This window comes from Oncorhynchus clarkii, chromosome 31 (genome assembly GCF_045791955.1).
Source record: "Oncorhynchus clarkii lewisi isolate Uvic-CL-2024 chromosome 31, UVic_Ocla_1.0, whole genome shotgun sequence".
In the NCBI taxonomy this organism is placed as follows: domain Eukaryota; kingdom Metazoa; phylum Chordata; class Actinopteri; order Salmoniformes; family Salmonidae; genus Oncorhynchus; species Oncorhynchus clarkii.
This window is the reverse complement of record NC_092177.1, coordinates 9,887,218-9,913,007: the sequence shown is the minus strand read 5'-3', so window position 1 is coordinate 9,913,007 and position 25,790 is coordinate 9,887,218. Positions and strand designations below refer to the sequence as shown.

Genomic DNA, 25,790 nt, shown 5'->3' with positions numbered 1-25,790 from the left:
CTGTCTAGAGGGAAGAGACATGACGCTACTGTCTAGAGGAGGGAATAGACATGACGCTACTGTCTAGAGGAGGGAATAGACATGACGCTACTGTCTAGAGGAGGGAATAGACATGACACTACTGTCTAGAGGAGGGAATAGACATGACACTACTGTCTAGAGGAGGGAATAGACATGACACTACTGTCTAGAGGAGGGAATAGACATGACGCTATAGACATGACGCTACTGTCTAGAGGAGGGAATAGACATGATGCTACTGTCTAGAGGGAATGACGCTACTGTCTATAGACATGACGCTACTGTCTAGAGGAGGGAATAGACATGACGCTACTGTCTAGAGGAGGGAATAGACATGACGCTACTGTCTAGAGGGAATAAACATGAGGCTACTGTCTAGAGGGAATAAACATGAGGCTACATGTTGGTATGTTGTCACAACACGTACACACACACACACACACACACACACACACACACACACCTAAGAAACAGCACAATAACTCTTTATTAATACAAATAACTATCCCCTACCGGTATAGAGCATAGTTTCCACTCTGTAATATCAGCTCGACTGCAGCAACAACAGCTGTAGCACACACCTAATTTAAGATGAGATACCAGCCAAAACTTACACCATGATTAAACAGAGATTAATCAACACATTAAGGCGGTGATATTCTGCACCCAAAGCTTAGTTACAATGGCATACTGCATCCAAAGCTTAGTTACGGTGACATACTGCATCCAAAGCTTAGTTACGGTGACATACTGCATCCAAAGCTTAGTTACGGTGACATACTGCATCCAAAGCTTAGTTACGGTGACATACTGCACCCAAAGCTTAGTTACAATGGCATACTGCATCCAAAGCTTAGTTACAATGGCATACTGCATCCAAAGCTTAGTTACAATGGCATACTGCATCCAAAGCTTAGTTACAATGGCATACTGCACCCAAAGCTTAGTTACAATGGCATACTGCACCCAAAGCTTAGTTACAATGGCATACTGCACCCAAAGCTTAGTTACAATGGCATACTGCACCCAAAGCTTAGTTACAATGGCATACTGCATCCAAAGCTTAGTTACAATGGCATACTGCACCCAAAGCTTAGTTACGGTGACATACTGCACCCAAAGCTTAGTTACGGTGACATACTGCACCCAAAGCTTAGTTACGGTGACATACTACACCCAAAGCTTAGTTACAGTGACATACTGCACCCAAAGCTTAGCTACGGTGACATACTGCACCCAAAGCTTACTTATAAATGACATACTGCACCCAAAGCTTACTTATAAATGACATACTGCACCCAAAGCTTAGTTACGGTGACATACTGCATCCAAAGCTTAGTTACGGTGACATACTGCATCCAAAGCTTAGTTACAGTGACATACTGCATCCAAAGCTTAGTTACGGTGACATACTGCATCCAAAGCTTAGTTACGGTGACATACTGCATCCAAAGATTACTTACAATGACATACTGCACCCAAAGATTACTTACTTTTATTTTATTTTATTTCACCTTTATTTAACCAGGTAGGCTAGTTGAGAACAAGTTCTCATTTGCAACTGCGACCTGGCCAAGATAAGGCATAGCAGTGTGAACAGACAACACAGAGTTACACATGGAGTAAACAATTAACAAGTCAATAACACAGTAGAAAAAAGGGGAGTCTATATATACATTGTGTGCAAAAGGCATGAGAAGGTAGGCAAATAATTACAATTATGCAGATTAACACTGGAGTGATAAATGATCAGATGGTTATGTACAGGTAGAGATATTGGTGTGCAAAAGAGCAGAAAAATAAATAAATAAAAACAGCATGGGGATGAGGTAGGTGAAAAAGGGTGGGCTATTTACCAATAGACTATGTACAGCTGCAGCGATCGGTTAGCTGCTCAGATAGCAGATGTTTGAATTTGGTGAGGGAGATAAAAGTCTCCAGCTTCAGCGATTTTTGCAATTCGTTCCAGTCACAGGCAGCAGAGAACTGGAACGAAAGGCGGCCAAATGAGGTGTTGGCTTTAGGGATGATCAGTGAGATACACCTGCTGGAGCGCGTGCTACGGATGGGTGTTGCCATCGTAACCAGTGAACTGAGATAAGGCGGAGCTTTACCTAGCATGGACTTGTAGATGACCTGGAGCCAGTGGGTCTGGCGACGAATATGTAGCGAGGGCCAGCCGACTAGAGCATACAAGTCGCAGTGGTGGGTGGTATAAGGTGCTTTAGTGACAAAACGGATGGCACTGTGATAAACTGCATCCAGTTTGCTGAGTAGAGTGTTGGAAGCAATTTTGTAGATGACATCGCCGAAGTCGAGGATCGGTAGGATAGTCAGTTTTACTAGGGTAAGTTTGGCGGCGTGAGTGAAGGAGGCTTTGTTGCGGAATAGAAAGCCGACTCTTGATTTGATTTTCGATTGGAGATGTTTGATATGGGTCTGGAAGGAGAGTTTAGAGTCTAGCCAGACACCTAGGTACTTATAGATGTCCACATATTCAAGGTCGGAACCATCCAGGGTGGTGATGCTGGTCAGGCGTGCGGGTGCAGGCAGCGAACGGTTGAAAAGCATGCATTTGGTTTTACTAGCGTTTAAGAGCAGTTGGAGGCCACGGAAGGAGTGCTGTATGGCATTGAAGCTCGTTTGGAGGTTAGATAGCACAGTGTCCAAGGACGGGCGGGAAGTATATAGAATGGTGTCGTCTGCGTAGAGGTGGATCAGGGAATCGCCCGCAGCATGAGAAACATCATTAATATATACAGAGAAAAGAGTCGGCCCGAGAATTGAACCCTGTGGCACCCCCATAGAGACTGCCAGAGGACCGGACAGCATGCCCTCCGATTTGACACACTGAACTCTGTCTGCAAAGTAATTGGTGAACCAGGCAAGGCAGTCATCCGAAAAACCGAGGCTACTGAGTCTGCCGATAAGAATACGGTGATTGACAGAGTCGAAAGCCTTGGCAAGGTCTATGAAGACGGCTGCACAGTACTGTCTTTTATCGATGGCGGTTATGATATCGTTTAGTACCTTGAGCGTGGCTGAGGTACATCCGTGACCGGCTCGGAAACCAGATTGCACAGCGGAGAAGGTACGGTGGGATTCAAGATGGTCAGTGATCTGTTTGTTGACTTGGCTTTCGAAGACCTTAGATAGGCAGGGCAGGATGGATATTGGTCTGTAACAGTTTGGGTCCAGGGTGTCGCCCCCTTTGAAGAGGGGGATGACTGCGGCAGCTTTCCAATCCTTGGGGATCTCAGACGATATGAAAGAGAGGTTGAACAGGCTGGTAATAGGGGTTGCGACAATGGCGGTGGATAGTTTCAGGAATAGAGGGTCCAGATTGTCAAGCCCAGCTGATTTGTACGGGTCCAGGTTTTGCAGCTCTTTCAGAACATCTGCTATCTGGATTTGGGTAAAGGAGAACCTGGAGAGGCTTGGGCGAGTAGCTGCGGGGGGGGGGGAGCTGTTGGCCGAGGTTGGAGTAGCCAGGCGGAAGGCATGGCCAGCCGTTGAGAAATGCTTGTTGAAGTTTTCGATAATCATGGATTTATCGGTGGTGACCGTGTTACCTAGCCTCAGTGCAGTGGGCAGCTGGGAGGAGGTGCTCTTGTTCTCCATGGACTTCACAGTGTCCCAGAACTTTTTGGAGTTGGAGCTACAGGATGCAAACTTCTGCCTGAAGAAGTTGGCTTTAGCTTTCCTGACTGACTGTGTGTATTGGTTCCTGACTTCCCTGAACAGTTGCATATCGCGGGGACTGTTCGATGTTAGTGCAGTCCGCCACAGGATGTTTTTGTGCTGGTCGAGGGCAGTCAGGTCTGGAGTGAACCAGGGGCTATATCTGTTCTTAGTTCTGCATTTTTTGAACGGAGCATGCTTATCTAAAATGGTGAGGAAGTTACTTTTAAAGAAAGACCAGGCATCCTCAACTGACGGGATGAGGTCAATGTCCTTCCAGGATACCCGGGCCAGGTCGATTAGAAAGGCCTGCTCACATCAGTGTTTTAGGGAGCGTTTGACAGTGATGAGGGGTGGTCGTTTGACTGCGGCTCCGTAGCGGATACAGGCAATGAGGCAGTGATCGCTGAGATCCTGGTTGAAGACAGCGGAGGTGTATTTGGAGGGCCAGTTGGTCAGGATGACGTCAATGAGGGTGCCCTTGTTTACAGAGTTAGGGTTGTACCTGGTGGGTTCCTTGATGATTTGAGTGAGATTGAGGGCATCTAGCTTAGATTGTAGGACTGCCGGGGTGTTAAGCATATCCCAGTTTAGGTCACCTAACAGAACAAACTCTGAAGCTAGATGGGGGGCGATCAATTCACAAATGGTGTCCAGGGCACAGCTGGGACCTGAGGGGGGTCGGTAGCAGGCGGCAACAGTGAGAGACTTATTTCTGGAGAGAGTAATTTTCAAAATTAGTAGTTCGAACTGTTTGGGTATGGACCTGGAAAGTATGACATTACTTTGCAGGCTATCTCTGCACTCCTCCTCCTCCTTGGCAGTTCTATCTTGACGGAAGATGTTATAGTTGGGTATGGAAATCTCAGAATTTTTGGTGGCCTTCCTGAGCCAGGATTCAGACACGGCAAGGACATCAGGGTTAGCAGAGTGTGCTAGAGCAGTGAGTAAGACAAACTTAGGGAGGAGGCTTCTGATGTTGACATGCATGAAACCAAGGCTTTTTCGATCACAGAAGTCAACAAATGAGGGTGCCTGGGGACATGCAGGGCCTGGGTTTACCTCCACATCACCCGCGGAACAGAGAAGGAGTAGTATGAGGGTGCGGCTGAAGGCTATCAAAACTGGTCGCCTAGGGCGTTGGGGACAGAGAATAAGAGGAGCAGGTTTCTGGGCATGGTAGAATATATTCAGGGCATAATGCGCAAACAGGGGTATGGTGGGGTGCGGGTACAGTGGAGGTAAGCCCAGGCACTGGGTGATGATGAGAGAGGTTGTATCTCTGGACATGCTGGTTGTAATGGGTGAGGTCACCGCATGTGTGGGGGGAGGGACAAATGAGGTATCAGGGGTATAAAGAGTGGAACTAGGGGCTCCATTGTAAACTAAAACAATGATAACTAACCTGCACAACAGTATACAAGGCATATTGACATTTGAGAGAGACATACAGCGAGGCATGCAGTAATCACAGGTGTTGAATTGGGAGAGCTAGCTAAAACAGTAGGTGAGACAACAACAGCTAATCAGCTAGCACAACAACAGCAGGTAGAATGGCGATTGATTAGGCAGAGAGGGTCGGATTAACTACACACAGAGCCTAAGTGCGGCTGGGGCCGACAGATAAAACATAAACAAGCAGAATGGATTACCGTGATTAATGGACAGTCCAGCATGCATCAGCTATGTAGCCAAGTGATCAGTGTCCAAGGGGCAGCGGTGGATGGGGCAGGGAAGCTGGACTGGCGAGTGTTATCCAGGTTAGAAAACTAACAATGACTAAATAGCTTGTAGCCAGTTAGCTGGTTAGCTTCTGGAGGTTCTTGAGTGTGTTCTAAAAATGTAAAGATAATAGCGGTTCCGTATCACATTGGGTGAGGCAGGTTACCGGAAGGTATAAACAAATTAAAAATCGAAAAGGGATAGAAAGTAAATATGGGTTCAGTGAGTGTATGGGACGCGGCGATTCAGACGGTTAGCAGGCCTGTGCTAACAAGCTAACAGTTAGTAGACGGTGCTAAACACGGTAGCAGTTAGCGGACCGGGCTAAACAAGCTAGCAGTTAGCAGGCCGAATTTGCAAGCAAGGAGATAGCAAGGGCTAGAGAGTTAGCCTTTGGGGACGTCGCGATGGGGGTATCTGTTTATTCCTCTTCATGCGGTGACATCGATGGACCGGTCGTGGGTCTGGATATTGTAGCCCAGGAGCTCAAAATGTTCCGTTTGCGATGGGAATCCGGGGATGAAAAATAAAAATAAAATAATAAATAGGTCCGTTATGCTCTGGTTAGAGTCGCGTTGTTCGAACTGGCGAGAGCTTTCCGAGCTAAAGGTTAGCTGATGACCGGTTAGCTGAAGACCGCTAGCAATGTTTTGCTGAAGCTGGTAGTTAGTTGGCTAGCTTCAGTTGAGGGGTTCCAGGTCCGAAGTAAATATAAATACTTTAGGAAAAATAGCTACGTTGGGTGAGGCGGGTTGCAGGAGAGTATTTAGAAGAAGTTGAGGTTCAGCAAAAAGTTTTAAAGATATGTGAAGAAAAAAAAAACGAAAACAAACGATATATACAAGGGACACGACACGACAATACGTCCTACTGCTACGCCATCTTGGAACACCACTTACAATGACATACTGCACCTAAAGATTACTTACAATGGCATACTGCCCCCAAAGCTTAGTTACGGTGACATACTGCACCCAAAGCTTAGTTACGGTGACATACTGCACCCAAAGATTACTTACAATGACATACTGCATCCAAAGATTACTTACAATGACATACTGCCACCAAAGCTTAGTTACGGTGACATACTGCACCCAAAGCTTAGTTACGGTGACATACTGCACCCAAAGATTACTACCAATGACATACTGCATCCAAAGATTACTACCAATGACATACATTTCTTCCATTTATGAAGAAGATGGAGTTTGTGAATGGCCTGTAGATTACAATACACAGTGCTTATAGAATGTCACCCACTTCCTTGTTTCAAGTAGGTAATGTTCCAGCACACTAGATCATGTACAGTATACTTTGTCGTTTTGGCCATGAATATTATCAACGTTGACAATGTCAACTGTTTTAAGGGCAGCCCTAAGAGTCAATACTTAAAACCCTCAACAAAACCATGGTCAAAGTCTATGGTAGACCCAGCCTGTCAAACCTTACCTACCGCAGTCTGTATTGTATGTTAAATTATGTAACAATATCTATTATTATCTATGATGTTGCAGTCAAAAACTACTTCAAGAGCTCCTACCTCTGTCTGTCTGTTTACCTCACAACCTGATCTATATCAAGGCCTGTGATGGCATGGCACCTACCTCTGTCGGTGTCGTAGAGGTAGACAAACTTTTGCCACTTGTAGTGTGACAGCAGGCTGAGGACGGCCCCACGCAGTGCAGGTCTCATCTGGATGACAAACTGCACCTCGTTGTCGGTGGGGTAACTGGGCGTGACGAAGGAGGTGTGCAGCGCACCACAGAATGACGTCAGGGTGTTCATAGACTTTTTATCGTAGAAGCCGAAGATGGCATAGACCCCTCGGGAGAACTGAGAGCAGACTGGAGAGAGAGGGAGAAAGGAAGGGAGGGAGGGGGGCGTTAGGATGCTTAAGAGAGACAACAAGATCAGACACACACCCACACAAATGTCAAGTGTTTGAAAACGCAAACATCATCGGTAGCTACACTGTAGAAAATCTATAACAGCCAATTTGTGGAATGAGATCTTGCAGTAAGACCAGCATTGCTCTTCATCAGTAAGACCAGCATTACTCTTCATCAGTCAGCCTATCTGCATTGGATGACATTTATTCAGCTGGGGAAAACACTTGCATTTATTTGTAGATCTGTCATGTTCTCTGGTGAGACCTCAGAATCTGGCAGCAATAAAGACACCGACAATGTCGTAAATGGCACACTATTTAAAGTGCACTACTTTTGACCAGGTCTCATAGGGCTCTGTCAAAACTAGTGCACTACAAAGGGAAGAGTGAAACACGTTTTAGTCGAGAACAGACCAGGGACTTTTGCAACTATTCTATTGGTTCCATTGCGCCAGGCAAGCTCAATCAAACCCAGATCAAGCATTTGAAATAATGTCAGATACTATTTGGTGAAGGTTTGGTGAAGAAACATGTGGCTGATGGTGTGGCTAACCTAATGTAGCATGTGTAGAAACACACCTCAGCTCAGCTCATCAATTTTTCTACAGATCTAAGCAAACATCTTGAGAAACTAAATATGCCTCCCTTCATCTATCTCTGCTGAACTGGGTAAAAGATTGAAATCAATGGGACTCTATTCAGTGCATTTAGTAATTGCTTGCTTTTCTAAAGTCTACCAACCTTGCCAGCAGGAATGCCAGCTAAGATAGTTAGACAAGCTAGCTACTATAAGAGAGCATCCATTGAGAGCACCATTGAGAGCACCATTGAGAGCACCATTGAGAGCATCCATTGAGAGCATCCATTGAGAGCATCCATTGAGAGCATCCATTGAGAGCATCCATTGAGAGCACCATTGAGAGCACCATTGAGAGCATCCTGTCTGCTGTATCACTGCCTGATATGGCAACTGCACCGCCCACAACCACATGGCTCTCCAGAGGGTGATGCGGTCAGCCCAACGCATCACCGGGGGGCACACTGCCTGCCCTCCAGGACTTCTACAGCACCCTGTGTCACAGGAAGGCCAAGAAGATCATCAAGGACCTCAGCCACCCGAGTCACGACCTGTTCACCCCGCTACCATCTGGAAGGCAGAAAGACAGTACAGGAGCATCAAAGCTGGGACCGAGGGACTGAAAAACTGCTTCTATCACCAGGCCATTAGACTGTTATATAGTCACCTCTAGCCATCCTCCACCCACTCCTGCCCTGGACGTAGTCACTGTAACTAGCCGGCTACAACCCTGTACTCAACTCTGCAACTTAGAGACTGCTGCATTATGTACATAGTCATTGAACACTGGTCTCTTTAATAATGTTTACATACTGTTTAACCGACTTCGTGTGTACACTGAGTAAACAAAACATGTATTCCTAATATTGACCACACACACACAGTCTTGTGCAGCTAACATTATGTGGGGATATAAAATTCAGTCCCATTCAAAGTCCTATTTTCCCAAACCCTAAACCTAAACCTAGCCCTAACCCATACCCTTCCCCTAACCTTAACCCTAAACCTAGCCCTAACCCATACCCTTCCCCTAACCTAAACCCTAAACCTAGCCCTAACCCATACCCTTCCCCTAACCTTAACCCTAAACCAAACCCTAACCCATACCCTTCCCCTAACCTTAACCCTAAACCAAACCCTAACCCATACCCTTCCCCTAACCTTAACCCAAAAACCTAAACTTAACCCTAAACCTAGCCCTAACCCATACCCTTCCCCTAACCTTAACCCCAAAACCTAAACTTAACCCTAAACCAAGCCCTAACCCATACCCTTCCCCTAACCTTAACCCAAAAACCTAAACTTAACCCTAAACCTAGCCCTAACCCATACCCTTCCCCTAACCTTAACCCAAAAACCTAAACTTAACCCTAAACCTAGCCCTAACCCATACCCTTCCCCTAACCTTAACCCAAAAACCTAAACTTAACCCTAAACCTAACCCTAACCCATACCCTTCCCCTAACCTTAACCCCAAAACCTAAACTTAACCCTAAACCTAGCCCTAACCCATGCCCTTCCCCTAACCTTAATCCAAAAAGCTAAACTTAACCCTAAACCTAACCCTAACCCATGCCCTTAACCTAACCTTAACCCAAAAACCTAAACTTAACCCTAGCTCCTATTCCCTAACTCCTAACCCTAACCTAATTATAACCTGTGGGGACCAACAGAATGCCCCCAGCCGGTCAAATGTATTAGTTTACTATAACCTTAGTTAACAGGCTGTCCTGAAACTAGTTAACACGCTGCCCTGTAAGCTGCCCTGAAACTCTAGTTAACAGGCTGTCCTGAAACCCTAGTTAACAGTCTGTCCTGAAACCCTAGTTAACAGTCTGTCCTGAAACCCTAGTTAACATTCTGCCCTGAAACCCTAGTTAACATTCTGCCCTGAAACCCTAGTTAACAGTCTGTCCTGAAACCCTAGTTAACAGTCTGTCCTGAAACCCTAGTTAACATTCTGCCCTGAAACCCTAGTTAACATTCTGCCCTGAAACCCTAGTTAACAGTCTGTCCTGAAACCCTAGTTAACAGTCTGTCCTGAAACCCTAGTTACCAGTCTGTCCTAAAACCCTAGTTAACAGTGTGTCCTGAAACCCTAGTTAACACACTGCCCTGTAAGCTGTCCTAAAACCCTAGTTAACAGGCTGTCCTAAAACCCTAGTTAACAGTGTGTCCTGAAACCCTAGTTAACAGTGTGTCCTGAAACCCTAGTTAACACACTGCCCTGTAAGCTGGCCTGAAACCCTAGTTAACAGTCTGTCCTGTAAACTGGCCTGAAACTCTAGTTAACAGTATGTCCTGTAAACTGGCCTGAAACTCTAGTTAACAGTATGTCCTGTAAACTGGCCTGAAACCCTAGTTAACAGTCTGTCCTGTAAGGTCACTCACTAGCTAGGCTGATGTTTCCTAAAGCACCCTCTCCATCCATCCAAGTATTTGGGTGTCCATGTCCTTTCATGTCTCATAGCCAGAGGTTGCGTCCCAAATTGTACACTTTTCCATATATAATGCACTACTTTCTGATGAGAGTCTTACGGACCTTTGTCAAAAAGTAGTGCACTTTGTATGGAATAGGGTGTCATTTGGAATGCACATAGAGTCCTCTGTTGCCGTGGAAGGACGGAAGAGGCCTCTGTGTGCTGATGTAAATGCCACTGTTGATTATATCTCTTTACTGGTTCTCCTCTCGCTCTCTGATTGCCCCCATGTCCCTCTCTCTCTCTTGTCCTTACTGCGTTCCCCGCCTCTGTTTTCTCTTCCCCCAGTCCCTTTCCCCTCCGCTCCCCCATTTCTCTCCCTCCCTTCTCCCTCCCCTCCCCCATTTCTCTCCCTCCCTTCTCCCTCCCCCATTTCTCTCTCTCCCTTCTCCCTATATTTCTCTCTCCATCTCTCTGTTCTTCCAGACCTAAATCAGACTTGTCCCCTTTATAAAGCCAGCGAAATGCTGACGCACACACACACACACACACACACACACACACACACACACACACACACACACACACACACACACACACACACACACACACACACACACACACACACACACACACACACACACACAGGGGTAGATAGCACATAAGTGCTTGGGGGGATTGAATTGGCTCATGCCATTTAGAGCTGTGAAGCGCTTCAAACCATTTACTCAAATGCCAGCCCCTAAACTTCACCAACGCCTCGCCTCCCGTTGCCCAAGATGATGGCCATGACACTTAAAGAGATGAGATGACTTCATGCTGCCAGTCTGGATGAATTAAGATCGTCATAACTTGTTTAGGCCTTCATGCCATGAAATGTACATTGATAAAAGTAATCAAGATACTATTGACAAAAGGAGGACGCACCGATCTATTCATCTCATCTACGGCAAAAGGAGTCTATTTCCAGATTTACACATGAACGACCAACATATAATACGTTTACAAAATGAATATTGTAACGGAATGATCATTGCCTGAGGAGGTTTTCCGCTGAATAACTCCTCATCAGACATGGTTGAAGGAAAAGGTACCACCAGTCTCTCTGTGTGCATGTGTCTGTGTGCGGTGTGCGTATAGACTGGGGCGCACTGCACTACTGACAAAGCACCTCCTAATAAATCCCAGCCTGTCTGTGACTGGAAGTGTGTGTTTGACTGAAGTGTGTGTTTAATGTGATGGATGAGTGGTGGGTAGGGGGTCTGGCATGAAGACCCTCTCTCACAGAGTCTAGTTAATCTGGATCTTATGCAGTCAGAGCAGAGGCTGTGGCCCACTGATCCCCCTCTGTAGCTGGGAACAACCCTCTACTGCCCCTATACCTCCTCTGTAGCTGGGAACAACCTTCTACTGCCCCTATACCTCCTCTGTAGCTGGGAACAACCCTCTACTGCCCCTATACCTCCTCTGTAGATGGGAACAACCCTCTACTGCCCCTATACCTCCTCTGTAGCTGGGAACAACCCTCTACTGCCCCTATACCTCCTCTGTAGCTGGGAACAACCTTCTACTGCCCCTATACCTCCTCTGTAGCTGGGAACAACCCTCTACTGCCCCTATACCTCCTCTGTAGATGGGAACAACCCTCTACTGCCCCTATACCTCCTCTGTAGCTGGGAACAACCCTCTGCTGCCCCTATTCCTCCTCTGTAGCTGGGAACAACCCTCTACTGCCCCTATACCTCCTCTGTAGCTGGGGACAATCATCTACTGCTCCTATACCTCCTCTGTAGACAGGGACAATCCTCTACTTCTCCTATACCTCCTCTGTAGCTGGGAACAATCCTCTACTGCTCCTATACCTCCTCTGTAGCTGGGGACAATCCTCTACTGCCTCTAAACCTCCTCTCAGGAGGATATGGTCCTCCTTTGCCTGTGTCATAAATAGCACCCTATTCCATTTCTAGTGCACTGTGTCTATCTTGTAATATACACTGCATCCCTCTCATATGACTCTCCTATTGGCCTTATGTCATCCTTTCTACTCCTCTCTCTGTTCTCTTCTCATTCTCTGTCCTCTTATTTCACCTCTCTACTTTCTGCATCATCCTCCTCTTCTCTTCTTTCTCGCCTCCTCTCAAGGGGGCTGAGCTCTATAAGCCTCCTCCCCTACATTCTTCTTCTTCACTCCTGGCTCTTCCCTCCTCTCTTTCCCATCCCTCCACCACTACCTTCTTCTTCTTAACCCCTGGCTCTTCCATCCTTTCTCTCCCATCCCTCCTCCCCTACCTTCTTCCGTACCCTAGGCTCTTCCATCCTCTCTCTCCCATCCCTCCTCCCTCCTTCACTCACTCTTCTCGGCTGTGCAGGACATTCCACCATGATTACACTGCCACTTAGTCCAGAGAGTGCCCAATGAACTGTGTGTGTGTGTGTGTGTGTGTGTGTGTGTGTGTGTGTGTGTGTGTGTGTGTGTGTGTGTGTGTGTGTGTGTGGCCAATGAACTGTCCCGTAGGTACTCAATAGACTTCCACTCATTTATTTTCCCTGGCTGCTTCCCTCCCTAAGAGATATCTTACCTGCCTGTCTAGTAAAGTCAATGTGCTCTGGGCTGCATCTGGACTATAAGACTGTTCAAATAGGCCTAGTGTGGCTCTAGAGCAAGGCTAAAGTGGGCTGTAAGGCTAAAATATGATTTAAAAAATGTAACACTTTTATATTTTTTATTTATTTAACTGGGCAAATTCTTATTTACAATGACGGCCTACACTGTCCAAACCCAGACGACACTGGGGCCAATTCTTATTTACAATGACGGCCTACACTGTCCAAACCCAGACGACACTGGGGCCAATTCTTATTTACAATGACGGCCTACACTGTCCAAACCCAGACGACACTGGGGCCAATTCTTATTTACAATGACGGCCTACACTGTCCAAACCCAGACGACACTGGGGCCAATTCTTATTTACAATGACGGCCTACACTGTCCAAACCCAGACGACACTGGGGCCAATTATGCGCCGCCCTATGGGACTCCCAATCACAGCCTTTTGTGATACAGCCTGTATTCGAATCAGGGTGTATGTAGTGACGCCTCTAGCACTGAGATGTAGTGTCTTAGATCGCTGCGCCACTTGCGAGGACTGGATATGATCATAAGACAATACTAGACCACAGTCCTTATATTACTAGAGCTCATGTCTGACACCTGTTAAAAGAAGAGTAAACAAGGGGGATGTGAAAGCAGTTTCCCCCAAAATAAAGGCGTGGCTATGTGATGGTTTTCCCCCAAGTAAAGGTCCAGCTATGTGATGGTTATCCCCCAAGTAAAGGCGTGGCTATGTGATGGTTTTCCCCAAAGTAAAGGTCTGGCTATGTGATGGTTTTCCCCCAAGTAAAGGTCCAGCTATGTGATGGTTTTCCCCCAAGTAAAGGTCTGGCTATGTGATGGTTTTCCCCCAAGTAAAGGTCTATCTATGTGATGGTTTGCCCCCAAGTAAAGGCCTGGCTATGTGATGGTTTTCCCCCAAGTAAAGATTCAGCTATGTGATGATTTTCCCCCAAGTAAAGGTCTATCTATGTGATGGTTTCCCCCAAGTAAAGGTCCAGCTATGTGATGGTTTTCCCCCAAGCAAAGGTCCAGCTTTGTGATGGTTTTCCCCCAAGCAAAGGTCCAGCTATGTGATGGTTTTCCCCCAAGTAAAGGTCTATCTATGTGATGGTTTGCCCCCAAGTAAAGGTCTATCTATGTGATGGTTTCCCCCAAAGTAAAGGTCTGGCTATGTGATGGTTTCCCCCAAAGTAAAGGTTCAGCTATGTGATGGTTTCCCCCAAAGTAAAGGTCCAGCTATGTGATGGTTTTCCCCAAAGTAAAGGTCTGGCTGTGTGATGGTTGCCATTATCAGCTAAACAATGGCCTTTGTCACACCCACATAACAAATCAGAGGTCTGATTCTCTAAAGAGAAGGGAGGAGAACAAGAGAGGAGAAATGTTTGAAGAGGGATGCTGCTTTTGACAGTGAATGTGAGATAGCATGGTTTGCTTCATAATAGTTCTGGAGAAAGGAAATCAATTTGCCTGGCCTTAATTGATACATGAGGCGTGGAACACACACATCAGCAGATATCTCTCTTCATGTGCATGACTGCCTCGACTGTGTGACGTTTCCTCGACAGTGAAGCCAAAACGGCAAACAATTAACCGCTATCTGCACCCTGTTAGAAGATAATGCAAACAGACACACACACACACACACACACACACACACCCCTGCATCTTCAGAACACCAGATACAGATATCAAACAAACCATCTACAGTGAGGATGACATAATTTAGTGATTCCACTATTTGCTGCATTGCAGGGGAAAGCTAATGCTAAAGATACAGTACTGTTGCAGGGGAAAGCTAATGCTAAAGTTACAGTACTGTTGCAGGGGGAAAGATAATGCTAACGTTACAGTACTGTTGCAAGGAGGAAAGCTAATACTAACGTTACAGTACTGTTGCAAGGAGGAAAGCTAATGCTAACGTTACAATACTGTGGCAAGGAGAAAAGCTAATGCTAACGTTATTCTGTAGTACTGTTGCAGGGGAAGCGCCAATGCTAAAGCGCCAATGCTACTGTTGCAGGAGGAAAGCTAATGCTAACGTTACAGTACTGTTGCAAGGAGGAAAACTATCGCTAACGTTACAGTACTGTTGCAAGAAGGAAAGCTAATGCTAAAGTTACAGTACTGTTGCAAGGAGGAAAGTTAATGCTAACATTACAGTACTATTGCAAGGAGGAACGCTAATGCTAAAGTTACAGTACTGTTGCAAGAAGGAAAGCTAATGCTAAAGTTACAGTACTGTTGCAAGGAGGAAAGCTAATGCTAAAGTTACAGTACTGTTGCAAGGAGTAAATATAATGCTAAAGTTACAGTACTGTTTTGCCCTGTTTATCAAAAGTGTTGGAAAAACTTGTCAATAATCAGCTGACTGGCTTTCTTGATGTCTACAGTATTCTCTCTGGTATACAATCTGGTTTCCGCTCAGGTTACGGATGATTCACTGCAACCTTACAGGTCCTCAAAAATGTCACCATTACCCTTGATTCTGAGCCATGTTGTGCTGCTATTGTTATTGACTTGGCCAAAGCTTTTGATACGGTATAACATTCCATTCTTGTGGGCCGGCTAAGGACTATTGGTGTCTGTGAAGGGTCTTTGGTCTGGTTTGCTAACTACCTCTCTCAAATAGTGCAGTGTATAAAGTCAGAAAATCTGCTGTCTCAGTCACTGCCTGTCACCAAGGGAGTACCCCAAGGCTCGATCCCAGGCCCCGTGCTCTTCTCAATTTAAATAAACATAGCTCAGGAAGTAGGAAGCTCTCTCATCCATTTATATGCAGATGATACAGTCGTATAATCAGTTGGCCCCTCCCTGGATTATGTGTTGAACGCTCTACAACAAAGCTTTCTTAGTGTCCAACAAGCTTTCTCTACCCTTAACCTTGTTCTGAACACCTCCAAAACAAAGGTCATGTGGTTTGGTAAGAAGAATGCCCCTCTCCCCACAGGTGTGATTACTACCTCTGAGGGTTTAGAGCTTGAGGTAGCCAGTCACCTCATGCAAGTTCATGGGAGTATGGCTAGATGGTACACTGTCCTTCTCTCACTTGCTTTGACAATGTTAAGATATGTTTCCCATGCCAATAAAGCCCCTTGAATTGAATTGAGAGAGCGAGTCAGCTGCAGAGGAGCACCCCTGGATGGAGAGCATGTTGTGGGGTAAGGGCCTTGTTCAAGGGCCCAACAGTAGGGGAATGTTTTGAGGATGTGAACCCAGCATATCAATTCCGCCTGGTTGCAGGGCTACCTACCTCAAGCTCAGTATGGGTTGTTGCCTGGCTGGATCCAGATAATTAGAAAAAAAGGAGCAAAAACATGCATCCACTTTGACATTCTGGGGTATGGTGAGGTAACGTGGGGTGTGGTGGGGTATGGTTGGGTATGGTGGGGTATGGTGGGGTGTGGTGGGGAATTGAGTGGTATGGTGGGGTATGGTTGGGTATGGGGGAATATTGTGGGGTATGGTGGGGTAACGTGGGGTATGGTTGGGTATGGTTGGGTATGGTGGGGTGTGGTGGGGTATTGTGTGGTATGGTGGGGTATTGTGGGGTATGGTGGGGTATGGTGGGGTATGGTGGGGTATGGTGGGGTATGGTGGGGTATGGTGGGGTATGGTGGGGTGTGGTGGGGTATGGTGGGGTATGGTGGGGTATGGTGGGGTATGGTGGGGTATGGTGGGGTAACGTGGGGTATGGTGGGGTATGGTGGGGTATTGTGGGGTATGGTGGGGTATGGTGGGGTATGGTGGGGTATGGTGGGGTATGGTGGGGTATGGTGGGGTATGGTGGGGTATGGGGTGTGGTGGGGTATGGTGGGGTATGGTGGGGTATTGTGGGGTATGGTGGGGTATTGTGGGGTATGGTGGGGTATGGTGGGGTATGGTGGGGTATGGTAGGGTATGGTGGGGTATGGTGTGTGGGCCAGCAACACATCTCCACTTAATCCATTGCAAATTCAGGTTGTAACACAACAACGTGAAATAATCAAAGGGTGAGAATCTAAAGGCTCTGTAAATGTTCATGCAGAACAGTTAAAACAAACGAGACGGGAATGTTTCCCTTTACTATTTTATATACAGTAAACTCAGTGAATGGTTTTTTCATCTCGTCCATAGAAACAAAATGTTCTATATACTGAAGAGTGCAGTATTATCTCTACAAGACCTCTCCCCCCAATCTTTCTCCCCCCCTTTCTCTCTCTCGCGCTCTCTCTCGCGCTCTCTCTCTCTCACTCTCTCTCTCTCTCGCACTCTCTCTCTCTCGCACTCTCTCTCTCTCTCTCTCGCGCTCTCTCTCTCTCTCGCTCTCTCTCTCGCTCTCTCTCTATCGCGCTCTCTCTCTCTCTCTCGCTCTCTCTCTCTCATCTCTCTCTCTCGCACTCTCTCTCGCACTCTCACTCTCGCACCCTCTCTCTCGCGCTCCCCCTCTCTCTCGCGCTCCCCCTCGCCCTCTCTCGCGCGCTCCCTCTCTCGCACGCTCCCTCTCTCGCACGCTCCCTCTCTCGCACGCTCCCTCTCTCGCACTCCTCTCGCACGCTCCCTCTCTCGCACGCTCCCTCTCTCGCACTCTCTCTCTCGCACTCTCTCTCTCGCGCCCACTCGCTCTCTTGGCTCCATGCCTTTCTGCACAGAATAATAAAATAAGGCAAAGAGGAGGGTGGACGAGAGGAGAGGAGGAAGGGAGGTGAGGGGGGTGGTTGTTTAACCTTGAAAGCATTACTTAAATAATCCCCTCTCTCTCCTCTCTCTAACCTTGTCTCTCTCTCTCCCCTGGTTAGGTATGTAGAGTCCAGTGCCATGTTTCATCTTATTAGTGCCCTCACTGAGACGGAGCTGCCTCCCTGAATGATAATGCTGGAAGGAACAGCGAGAGAGAGGGGATGGAGGAAGGAGGGTGACATAGGGAGAGAGAGCAGAGAGAGAGGGAGGGACGGAGAAAGAGTGAGAGGTAGGAAAGAGAGCGAGAGAGTGATAGGAAGGAAGAGAGAGAGAAAGCAGAGAGAGAGCAAGAGAAAACGATAGAGCAGAGAAAGAGAAGGAACAAAGGGAGAAAAAGCTGTAAGCTAGAGAGAGATTTCATGTGGTACCACGGGGCCAGAACACATCAATCCTTCATTAGCCTGCTCCTTTTCCTGAAGTCATATGTATGTGAGGACACTTTGCATTTCTGAAGTCTCCCCTGCAGGCAGTTTACAGATGAGACTTTTTTTAACAGCTAGTGCAACTACAAACAGCTATGGCTACAGCTAGAGCAGAATATAGCAGAATCTGCCCCTACCCATACCGCAATACTTGAAATATACGTACTGATGGGACTTTTAACAGGGGTGCTACGTAGCTATGGCTAGAGCTACTGCAAAAATCTAACACTTCCCCTACAGAGCAGCATATAGGTAATACTACCCCTACAGAGTAGCATATAGATAACACTACCACTACCCCTACAGAGTAGCATATTGATAACACTACCACTACCCCTACAGAGTAGCATATAGATAACACTACCACTACAGAGTACCATATAGATAACACTACCACTACTACTACTGAGTAGCATATAGATAACACTACCACTACTACTACAGAGTAGCATATAGATAACACTACCACTACAGAGTAGCATATAGATAGTGTGTGTGTGTGTGAGATCCTTATGGGAGAGTAAAACAAGGAACATTTGGACAATTGGGAACATTCCGCTGGTCCCCACAAGGACAAAGGCTTCCAGCTAACCACAGCCAGCCAGATGCTACAGGCAGTTTTTGTTGTTTCCATAAATGACTTACATTTGTTGTGGTTTAAATGTTATGTATTTGCTCATTAAAAATCACAATACAACCATGTGGACATGATGCATTTACAACAATTGAGAAGGACACAACAAAAGTGATAAACCCAGTAATTTATAGTTTAAGTCGACTAATGATATATTGATTATGCCCAAAAATAGCCTATATTTTTGCCATTGATTTAATATACAGTAGTACATACACTACCGTTCAACTGTTTGGAGTCACAAAGAAATTGTTTTTGAAACAAAAGCACATTTCTTATCCATTAAAATAACACAAAGCACCAGTCTAAACGTCAACAGTGAAGAGGCGACTGAGATGCTGGCCTTCTAGGCAGAGTGCCTCTGTCCAGTCTCAATGTCAACAGTGAAGAGGCGACTCTGGGATGCTGGCCTTCTATGCTGGCAACAGTGAAGAGGTGACTCTGGGATGCTGGCAGAGAGTTCCTCTGTCCAGTCTCAATGTCAACAGTGAAGAGGCGAATGCTGGCCTTCTAGTGAAGCGTCAACAGTGAAGAGGTGACTCTGGGATGCTGGCCTTCTAGGCAGAGTTCCTCTGTCCAGTCTCAGCGTCAACAGTGAAGAGGCGACTGGGAAGCTGGCCTTCTAGGCAGAGTTCCTCTCTCCAGTGTCTGTGTTCTTTTGCCCATCTTACTCGTTTATTTTTATTGGCCAGTTTGAGATATGGCTTTTTCTTTGCAACTTTGCCTAGAAGGCCAGCATCCCGGAGCCATCTCTTCACTGTTGAAGTCACTGTTGAAGTTGAGACGGGTGTTTTGAGGGTACTATTGAATTAATGAAGCTGCCAGTTGAAGACTTGTGAATCTGTTTCTCAAACTAGACACTTGTCCTGTACCTGTCCTCTTGCTCAGTTGTGCACCGGGGCCCACTCTTTCTATTCTTGTTAGAGACAGTTTGCGCTGTTCTGTGGAAGGGAGTAGTACACAGCAATGTACAAGATCTTCAGTTTCTTGGCAATTTCTCGCATGGAATAGCCTTTCTAGAAATAAATGCCCCTCCCTAAACCGCCTCGCCCACTTCAGGAAGTGCTGATCACTATGTACCGTAGGTGGTGGCCTCCCTTAAACACCACAGAAGAAAACACAACGCCGCAAAAGGAGATGGCGGTTTTGAGAGAAATGGCAGAAGTAGTGCTGGTGATAGAGGAAACGAGGTGGTGACAGAGGAAACGAGGTGTTGATAGAGGAAACGAGGTGGTGATAGAGGAAACGAGGTGGTGATAGAGGAAACGAGGTGGTGATAGAGGAAACGAGGTGGTGACAGAGGAAACGAGGTGGTGATAGAGGAAACGAGGTGTTGACAGAGGAAACGAGGTGGTGACGAGGTGGTGATAGAGGAAACGAGGTGGTGATAGAGGAAACGAGGTGGTGACAGAGGAAACGAGGTGGTGACAGAGGAAACGAGGTGGTGACAGAGGAAACGAGGTGGTGACAGAGGAAACGAGGTGGTGATAGAGGAAACGAGGATGCATTGTGAGAAGTGGAATCAGTCAGATGGACAAGCTGTGGTGTGATGTTTATTTTATGTGTCAAAAGAACAAAAGGAGAAAGCACTGTGGATGTACAAATTAAATCGACACATTAAGTGGAATTCTATGATTATCGGAGTAGGGCCGTGATAAAAATGGTCATATCTGGCGTCTCGATGGAGATTGAGGCTTCATGGTTTAAGATGAACATGCCAGGAATAGTTGATTCAAGTCGATTAACACACACGTTTAACTTCTTGGTGACAGGGGGCAGTATTTTCACCTTCCGGATGAAATGCATGCCCAAATTCAACTGCCTGCTACTCATCCCCAAAAGATAAGATATGCATATTATTAGTATATTTGGATGGAAAACACTCTGAAGTTTTTAAAACTGTTTGAATCATGTCTGTGAGTATAACAGAACTTATTTAGCAGGTGAAACCCCGAGGACAAACCATTCAGATTCTTTTACAATATTTCTAGGGGACCTTCTTGCAGTTCCTATCGCTTCCACTGGATCTCAACAGTCTTAAGAAGTTTTCCTTTGTGTAATGAAGAACGAGCCATCTTGAACGAGGGTCACTTGAAGTGTACTGTTAGATAGAGGCGCGTGACCAGAAAGCTAGCTACAGTTTGTTTTCCTCCTGTATTGAACACAGATCATCCAGTCTTCAATTTTATTGATTATTTATGTAAAACAATACCTAAAGTTGTATTACAAAAGAAGCTTGAAATGTTTTGGCAAAGTTTACAGGTAACTTTTGAGATATTTTGTAGTCACGTTGCGCAAGTTGGAACCGGTGTTTTTCTGGAGCAAACGCACCAAATAGCTGGATATATATCGACGGAATTAATTGAACAAAAGGACCATTTGTGATGTTTATGGGACATATTGGAGTGCCAACAAAAGAAGCTCGTCAAAGGTAAGGCATGAATTATATTTTTATTTCTGCATTAAGTGTCGCGCCTGCAGGGTTAAAATATGTTTTTCTCTCTTTGTTTACGGAGGTGCTATCCTCAGATAATAGCATCGTTTGCTTTCGCCCGAAAAGCCTTTTTGAAATCTGACATGTTGGCTGGATTCACAACAAGTGTAGCTTTAATTTGCCATCTTGCATGTGTGATTTAATGAAGGTTTGATTTTTATAGTAGCGCTCTGCCTTTTCCCTGGCTTTTGGCCCACATATCCCAGAGAGGTTAATGGATAGGAGGAGGAAAGTATTTTAGTATTATTGATGAAGAATTTCTCCCAACCCATGCAAAGATCGGATATATGAGATATGCGGTGGGATCTGATGTACAAAAGCTATTTTAAATGTCATCAATGTAAAAAGTTTGGCCACGTGTCAAGTATCAACAGTCTGAGGATGCAAGGATACAATTGTGATTGGAATGTTAAGGTGTGGCCTTTTAGGATGAATGTTAGGGTGTGGCCTGTTAGGGTGTGGCCTGTGTCACAAACCGGCTGGAAGTTCGTAACAAAAGGGAGACAACGTGGCGATAAAGAATAACAATTAACAATGGTGTGTGTAGTCAGTAGTCAGTAGTGTAAGTGAGTGGTTGCGTGTATACTGTACATATGATAATGAGGGGTGTTGAAAGGTGCAAACGCAAACAAACAAAACATCCACAAAAATGCCAAAACCAAAATCTGTAAGTGAAAGAGAAAGATTTCGGCAGACAGAGTGGTAGGGTCGTCACACCTGTTAGGGTGGAGGAGGTCAAAGTAGGAAGGATGAGGGCTGTTGAGAAGGTCTCCTATGCAGAGGCAGTGAACATTGCTAAAGCAGCGAGTAAAGATAATGAAGCTAAGGTAGTGGATTCCCAACAAGCTGTGAATGTCAGTCATTTGAGAGATCCTGAAACGCTAATTGTGAAGAAGGTTGATTTTGTTGTCTTTATTGCGCAGGTGATGATAATTGTACAGGAAAAACGAACAAAAAAATGTAAGAAATTGGAAATCATTGTAAAAGTGACTAAAAGGGTCTTGGATCTCCAGGATTCACGGCTGAAACAAGGAATACTGTCTGATGATGCTTCCCCGTCTCAGGCCCCAGAGCCTGTAGGGATCTCAGTACATATTGACTAATTCAAGGAGTACATTGACTTTTGTTTTCTTTTTTAGAATAATATGAGTGTTTTTTGTGTATATTTAAGAAAAATATTTACAATTCAATTTTTTCATTCAAATATCTCAGGGTTTGAGTGCTTGAAGCATCACTACAGCCCCGGAGTCTATCCGGGTTTGATCCCAGGCCTTGACACGGAGACCCATGAGGCGGCGCACAATTGGCCCATTATTTGGCCTGCCGGGATTTCCTTGTCTCACTGCGCTCTAGCGACTCCTTGTGGCGGGCCGGTCGCCAGTTGTACGGTGTTTCTTGCGACACATTGGTGCGGCTGGCTTCTGAGTTAGCAGTGTGTCAAGAAGCAGTGTGGCTTGGCAGGGTCATGTTTCGGAGGACACACATCGACCTTCGCCTTTCCCAAATCCGTACGGGAGTTGTGATGGGACAAGACTGCAACTACCAATTGGATATCACGAAATTTGGTAGAAAATGGGGTAAAAATGGGGTAAAAAGTCAAAAAATAAATAAAAAGAACATACCTGTTAACAAAAGATACTGACCCTACCATTAAGCTTGTTCACACTGAGCTGCACTGGGGTCAGAACGCAATCATGGTTACATTAACCTCTTGGATCTCTAGGGGCGCTATTTCATTTTTGGATAAAAAACGTTCCCGTTTTAAGCGCGATATTTTGTCACGAAAAGATGCTCGACTATGCATATTCTTGACAGTTTTTGAAAGAAAACACTCTGAAGTTTCAGAATCTGCAAAGATATTGTCTGTAAGTGCCCCAGAACTCATTCTACAGGCGAAACCAAGATGATGTGTCAAGCAGGAAATTAGCAGAATCTCTGAAGCTCTGTTTTCTATTGTCTCCTTATATGGCTGTGATTGCGCAAGGAATGAGCCTACACTTTCTGTCGTTCCCCCAAGGTGTTAGCAGCATTGTGACGTATTTGTAGGCATATCATTGGAAGATTGACCATAAGAGACTACATTTTCCAAGTGTCCGCCTGCTGTCCTGCGTGGAATTCGGTGCGCAAACGCCAGCTGCTTGTACTTTTCCATTTGATTGAGGGGAGAAACCATGCTTCCACGAACGATATATCATTGAAGAGATATGTGAAAAACACCTTGAGGATTGATTCTAAACAACGTTTGCCATGTTTTCAGTCGATATTATGGAGTTAATTTGGAAAAAAAATCGCGTTTTGAGAACTGAATTTTCGGTTTTTTTTTGGTAGCCAAATGTGATGCAGAAAACGGAGCTATTTCGAATTCACAAAGAATCTTTTTTGGAAAAACTGAGCATCTGCTATCTAACTGAGAGTCTCCTCATTGAAAACATCCGAAGTTCTTCAAAGGTAAATTATTTTATTTGAAGGCTTTTATGTTTTTGTTGAAATCTTGCGTGCTGGATGCTAACTCGCTAAATGCTACGCTAGCTAGCCACTTTCACACAAATGATTGTTTTCCTATGGTTGAGAAGCATATTTTGAAAATCTGAGATGACAGTGTTGTTTACAAAAAGCTTGAGAGATGGCATATTTATTTCATTTCATTTGCGATTTTCATGAATAGTTAACGTTGCGTTATGGTAATGAGCTTAGGTCTGTAAATAGAATCCCGGATCCGGGTTTGGTAGACGCAACAGGTTAAGACACCGTGGAGCTGGTGTATGGGCCAGAAAACATACCTACATAAAAATCTCTTTGGTGTAGCCTTAAACATCATGGTCTGTAATTGTTTTTAGGAGTGTGACGGTGATTAAGTGCTCTTTTGTTTCTTCCTATAGGTCAGGATAAAATACTTTTGCTGCGCCATATGGGAACAGTGGATGACCAAATGCTTGAGATGAATAACAAGACAAATACTTTGTTAGCCTATCAACAGACCAATGGTGATATCAAATCTCCTTCTCGAGGACCGAAACCTGGAGGTGCTGGAGACCATGCTGAGAAATGACACCGAGCTACTGGAGGACCGGCAAGACCTGTAGCTACTGGAGACCATGCTGATCCAAGACACCGAGCTGCTGGAGGACAGGCAAGAACCCGGAGCTGCTGGAGACCACGCTGAGCCAGGACACTGAGCTGCTGGAGGACAGGCAAGAAAGGACACTGAGCTGCTGGAGGACAGGCAAGACCCGGTATTGCTGGAGACAACGCTGAGCCAGGACACTGAGCTGCTGGAGACCACGCTGATACAGGACACTGAGCTGCTGGAGACCACGATGAGCCAGGACACTGAGCTGCTGGAGACCACGATGAGCCAGGACACTGAGCTGCTGGAGACCACGATGAGCCAGGACACTGAGCTGCTGGAGACCACGATGAGCCAGGACACTGAGCTGCTGGAGACCACGCTGACACAGGACACTGAGCTGCTGGAGACCACGATGAGCCAGGACACTGAGCTGCTGGAGACCACGCTGAGCCAGGACACTGAGCTGCTGGAGACCACGAGGAGCCAGGACACTGAGCTGCTGGAGACCACGCTGATACAGGACACTGAGCTGCTGGAGACCACGAGGAGCCAGGACACTGAGCTGCTGGAGACCACGCTGAGCCAGGACACTGAGCTGCTGGAGACCACGAGGAGCCAGGACACTGAGCTGCTGGAGACCACGCTGAGCCAGGACACTGAGCTGCTGGAGACCACGCTGAGCCAGGACACTGAGCTGATGGAGAGACTTGAATTGACTAGATTTATTTGTCGTGGCCCATTGATCGAAGGAAACAGGACCTTTTTATATGATATTTTTTACAAACAAAATAATTTACAGAAAATAATGTAAATACTTAATGGAAATCACAAACTGTTAAATCAAATGGACATGTAAATAATACAAATACATTTAAAATATATATAAATATATATATAGTGAAAGGAAGTAGGCCTCTGGCCTGACGCCGACTGACCACTGACCACTGTGAGGAAAACAGCACGTGAACAGCAGAAGCACGGCTGCCACTTAACATCTTGGGTGCCCCGTGAATGAAGCGATGGGCAGAAAATATGTCGCACAGCGCTCGATCACTCTGGAGGGACGCCGGCCTCTCGAATGCTCATTGCTAACTGGGAAGTTAAGGCCGTTCTCCAGAATTAGGTGTATCTGTATCGGTATCCCCATTACATACAGCGCCTTGCAAAAGTATTCATCCTCTTCGCGTTTTTCATATTTTGTTGCATTACAACCTGTAATATAAATAGATTTTGGGGGGATTTCATGTAATTGACAAACACAAAATAGTTCAAATTGGTCAAAAAAATTACTTATTTAAAAAAATATGTGGTGCGTGCATATGCATTCACCCCCTTTGCTATGAAGCCCCTAAATAAGATCTGGTGCAACCAATTACCTTCAGAAGTCACATAATTAGTTAAATAAAGTCCACATGTGCGCAATCTAAGTGTCACATGATCTGTCACTGAAAGGCCCCAGAGTCTGCAACACCACTAAGCAAGTGGCACCATGAAGAACAAGGAGCTCTCCAAACAGGTTAGGGACAAA

The 25,790-nt window shown here is 45.8% G+C and overlaps 1 protein-coding gene across 1 annotated transcript in view; it reads right to left on the bottom strand.

Annotated features, from left to right (window-relative positions):
- Nucleotides 1–25,790, bottom strand: part of LOC139390535 (glutamate receptor 3-like) — a 277,696-nt gene that overhangs the window by 151,917 nt on the left and 99,989 nt on the right. The window contains exon 3 of the mRNA XM_071137711.1: nucleotides 7,029–7,268. Within this exon, the coding sequence (XP_070993812.1) occupies nucleotides 7,029–7,268 (240 nt within the window). The remainder of the gene's footprint in view (nucleotides 1–7,028; nucleotides 7,269–25,790) is intronic.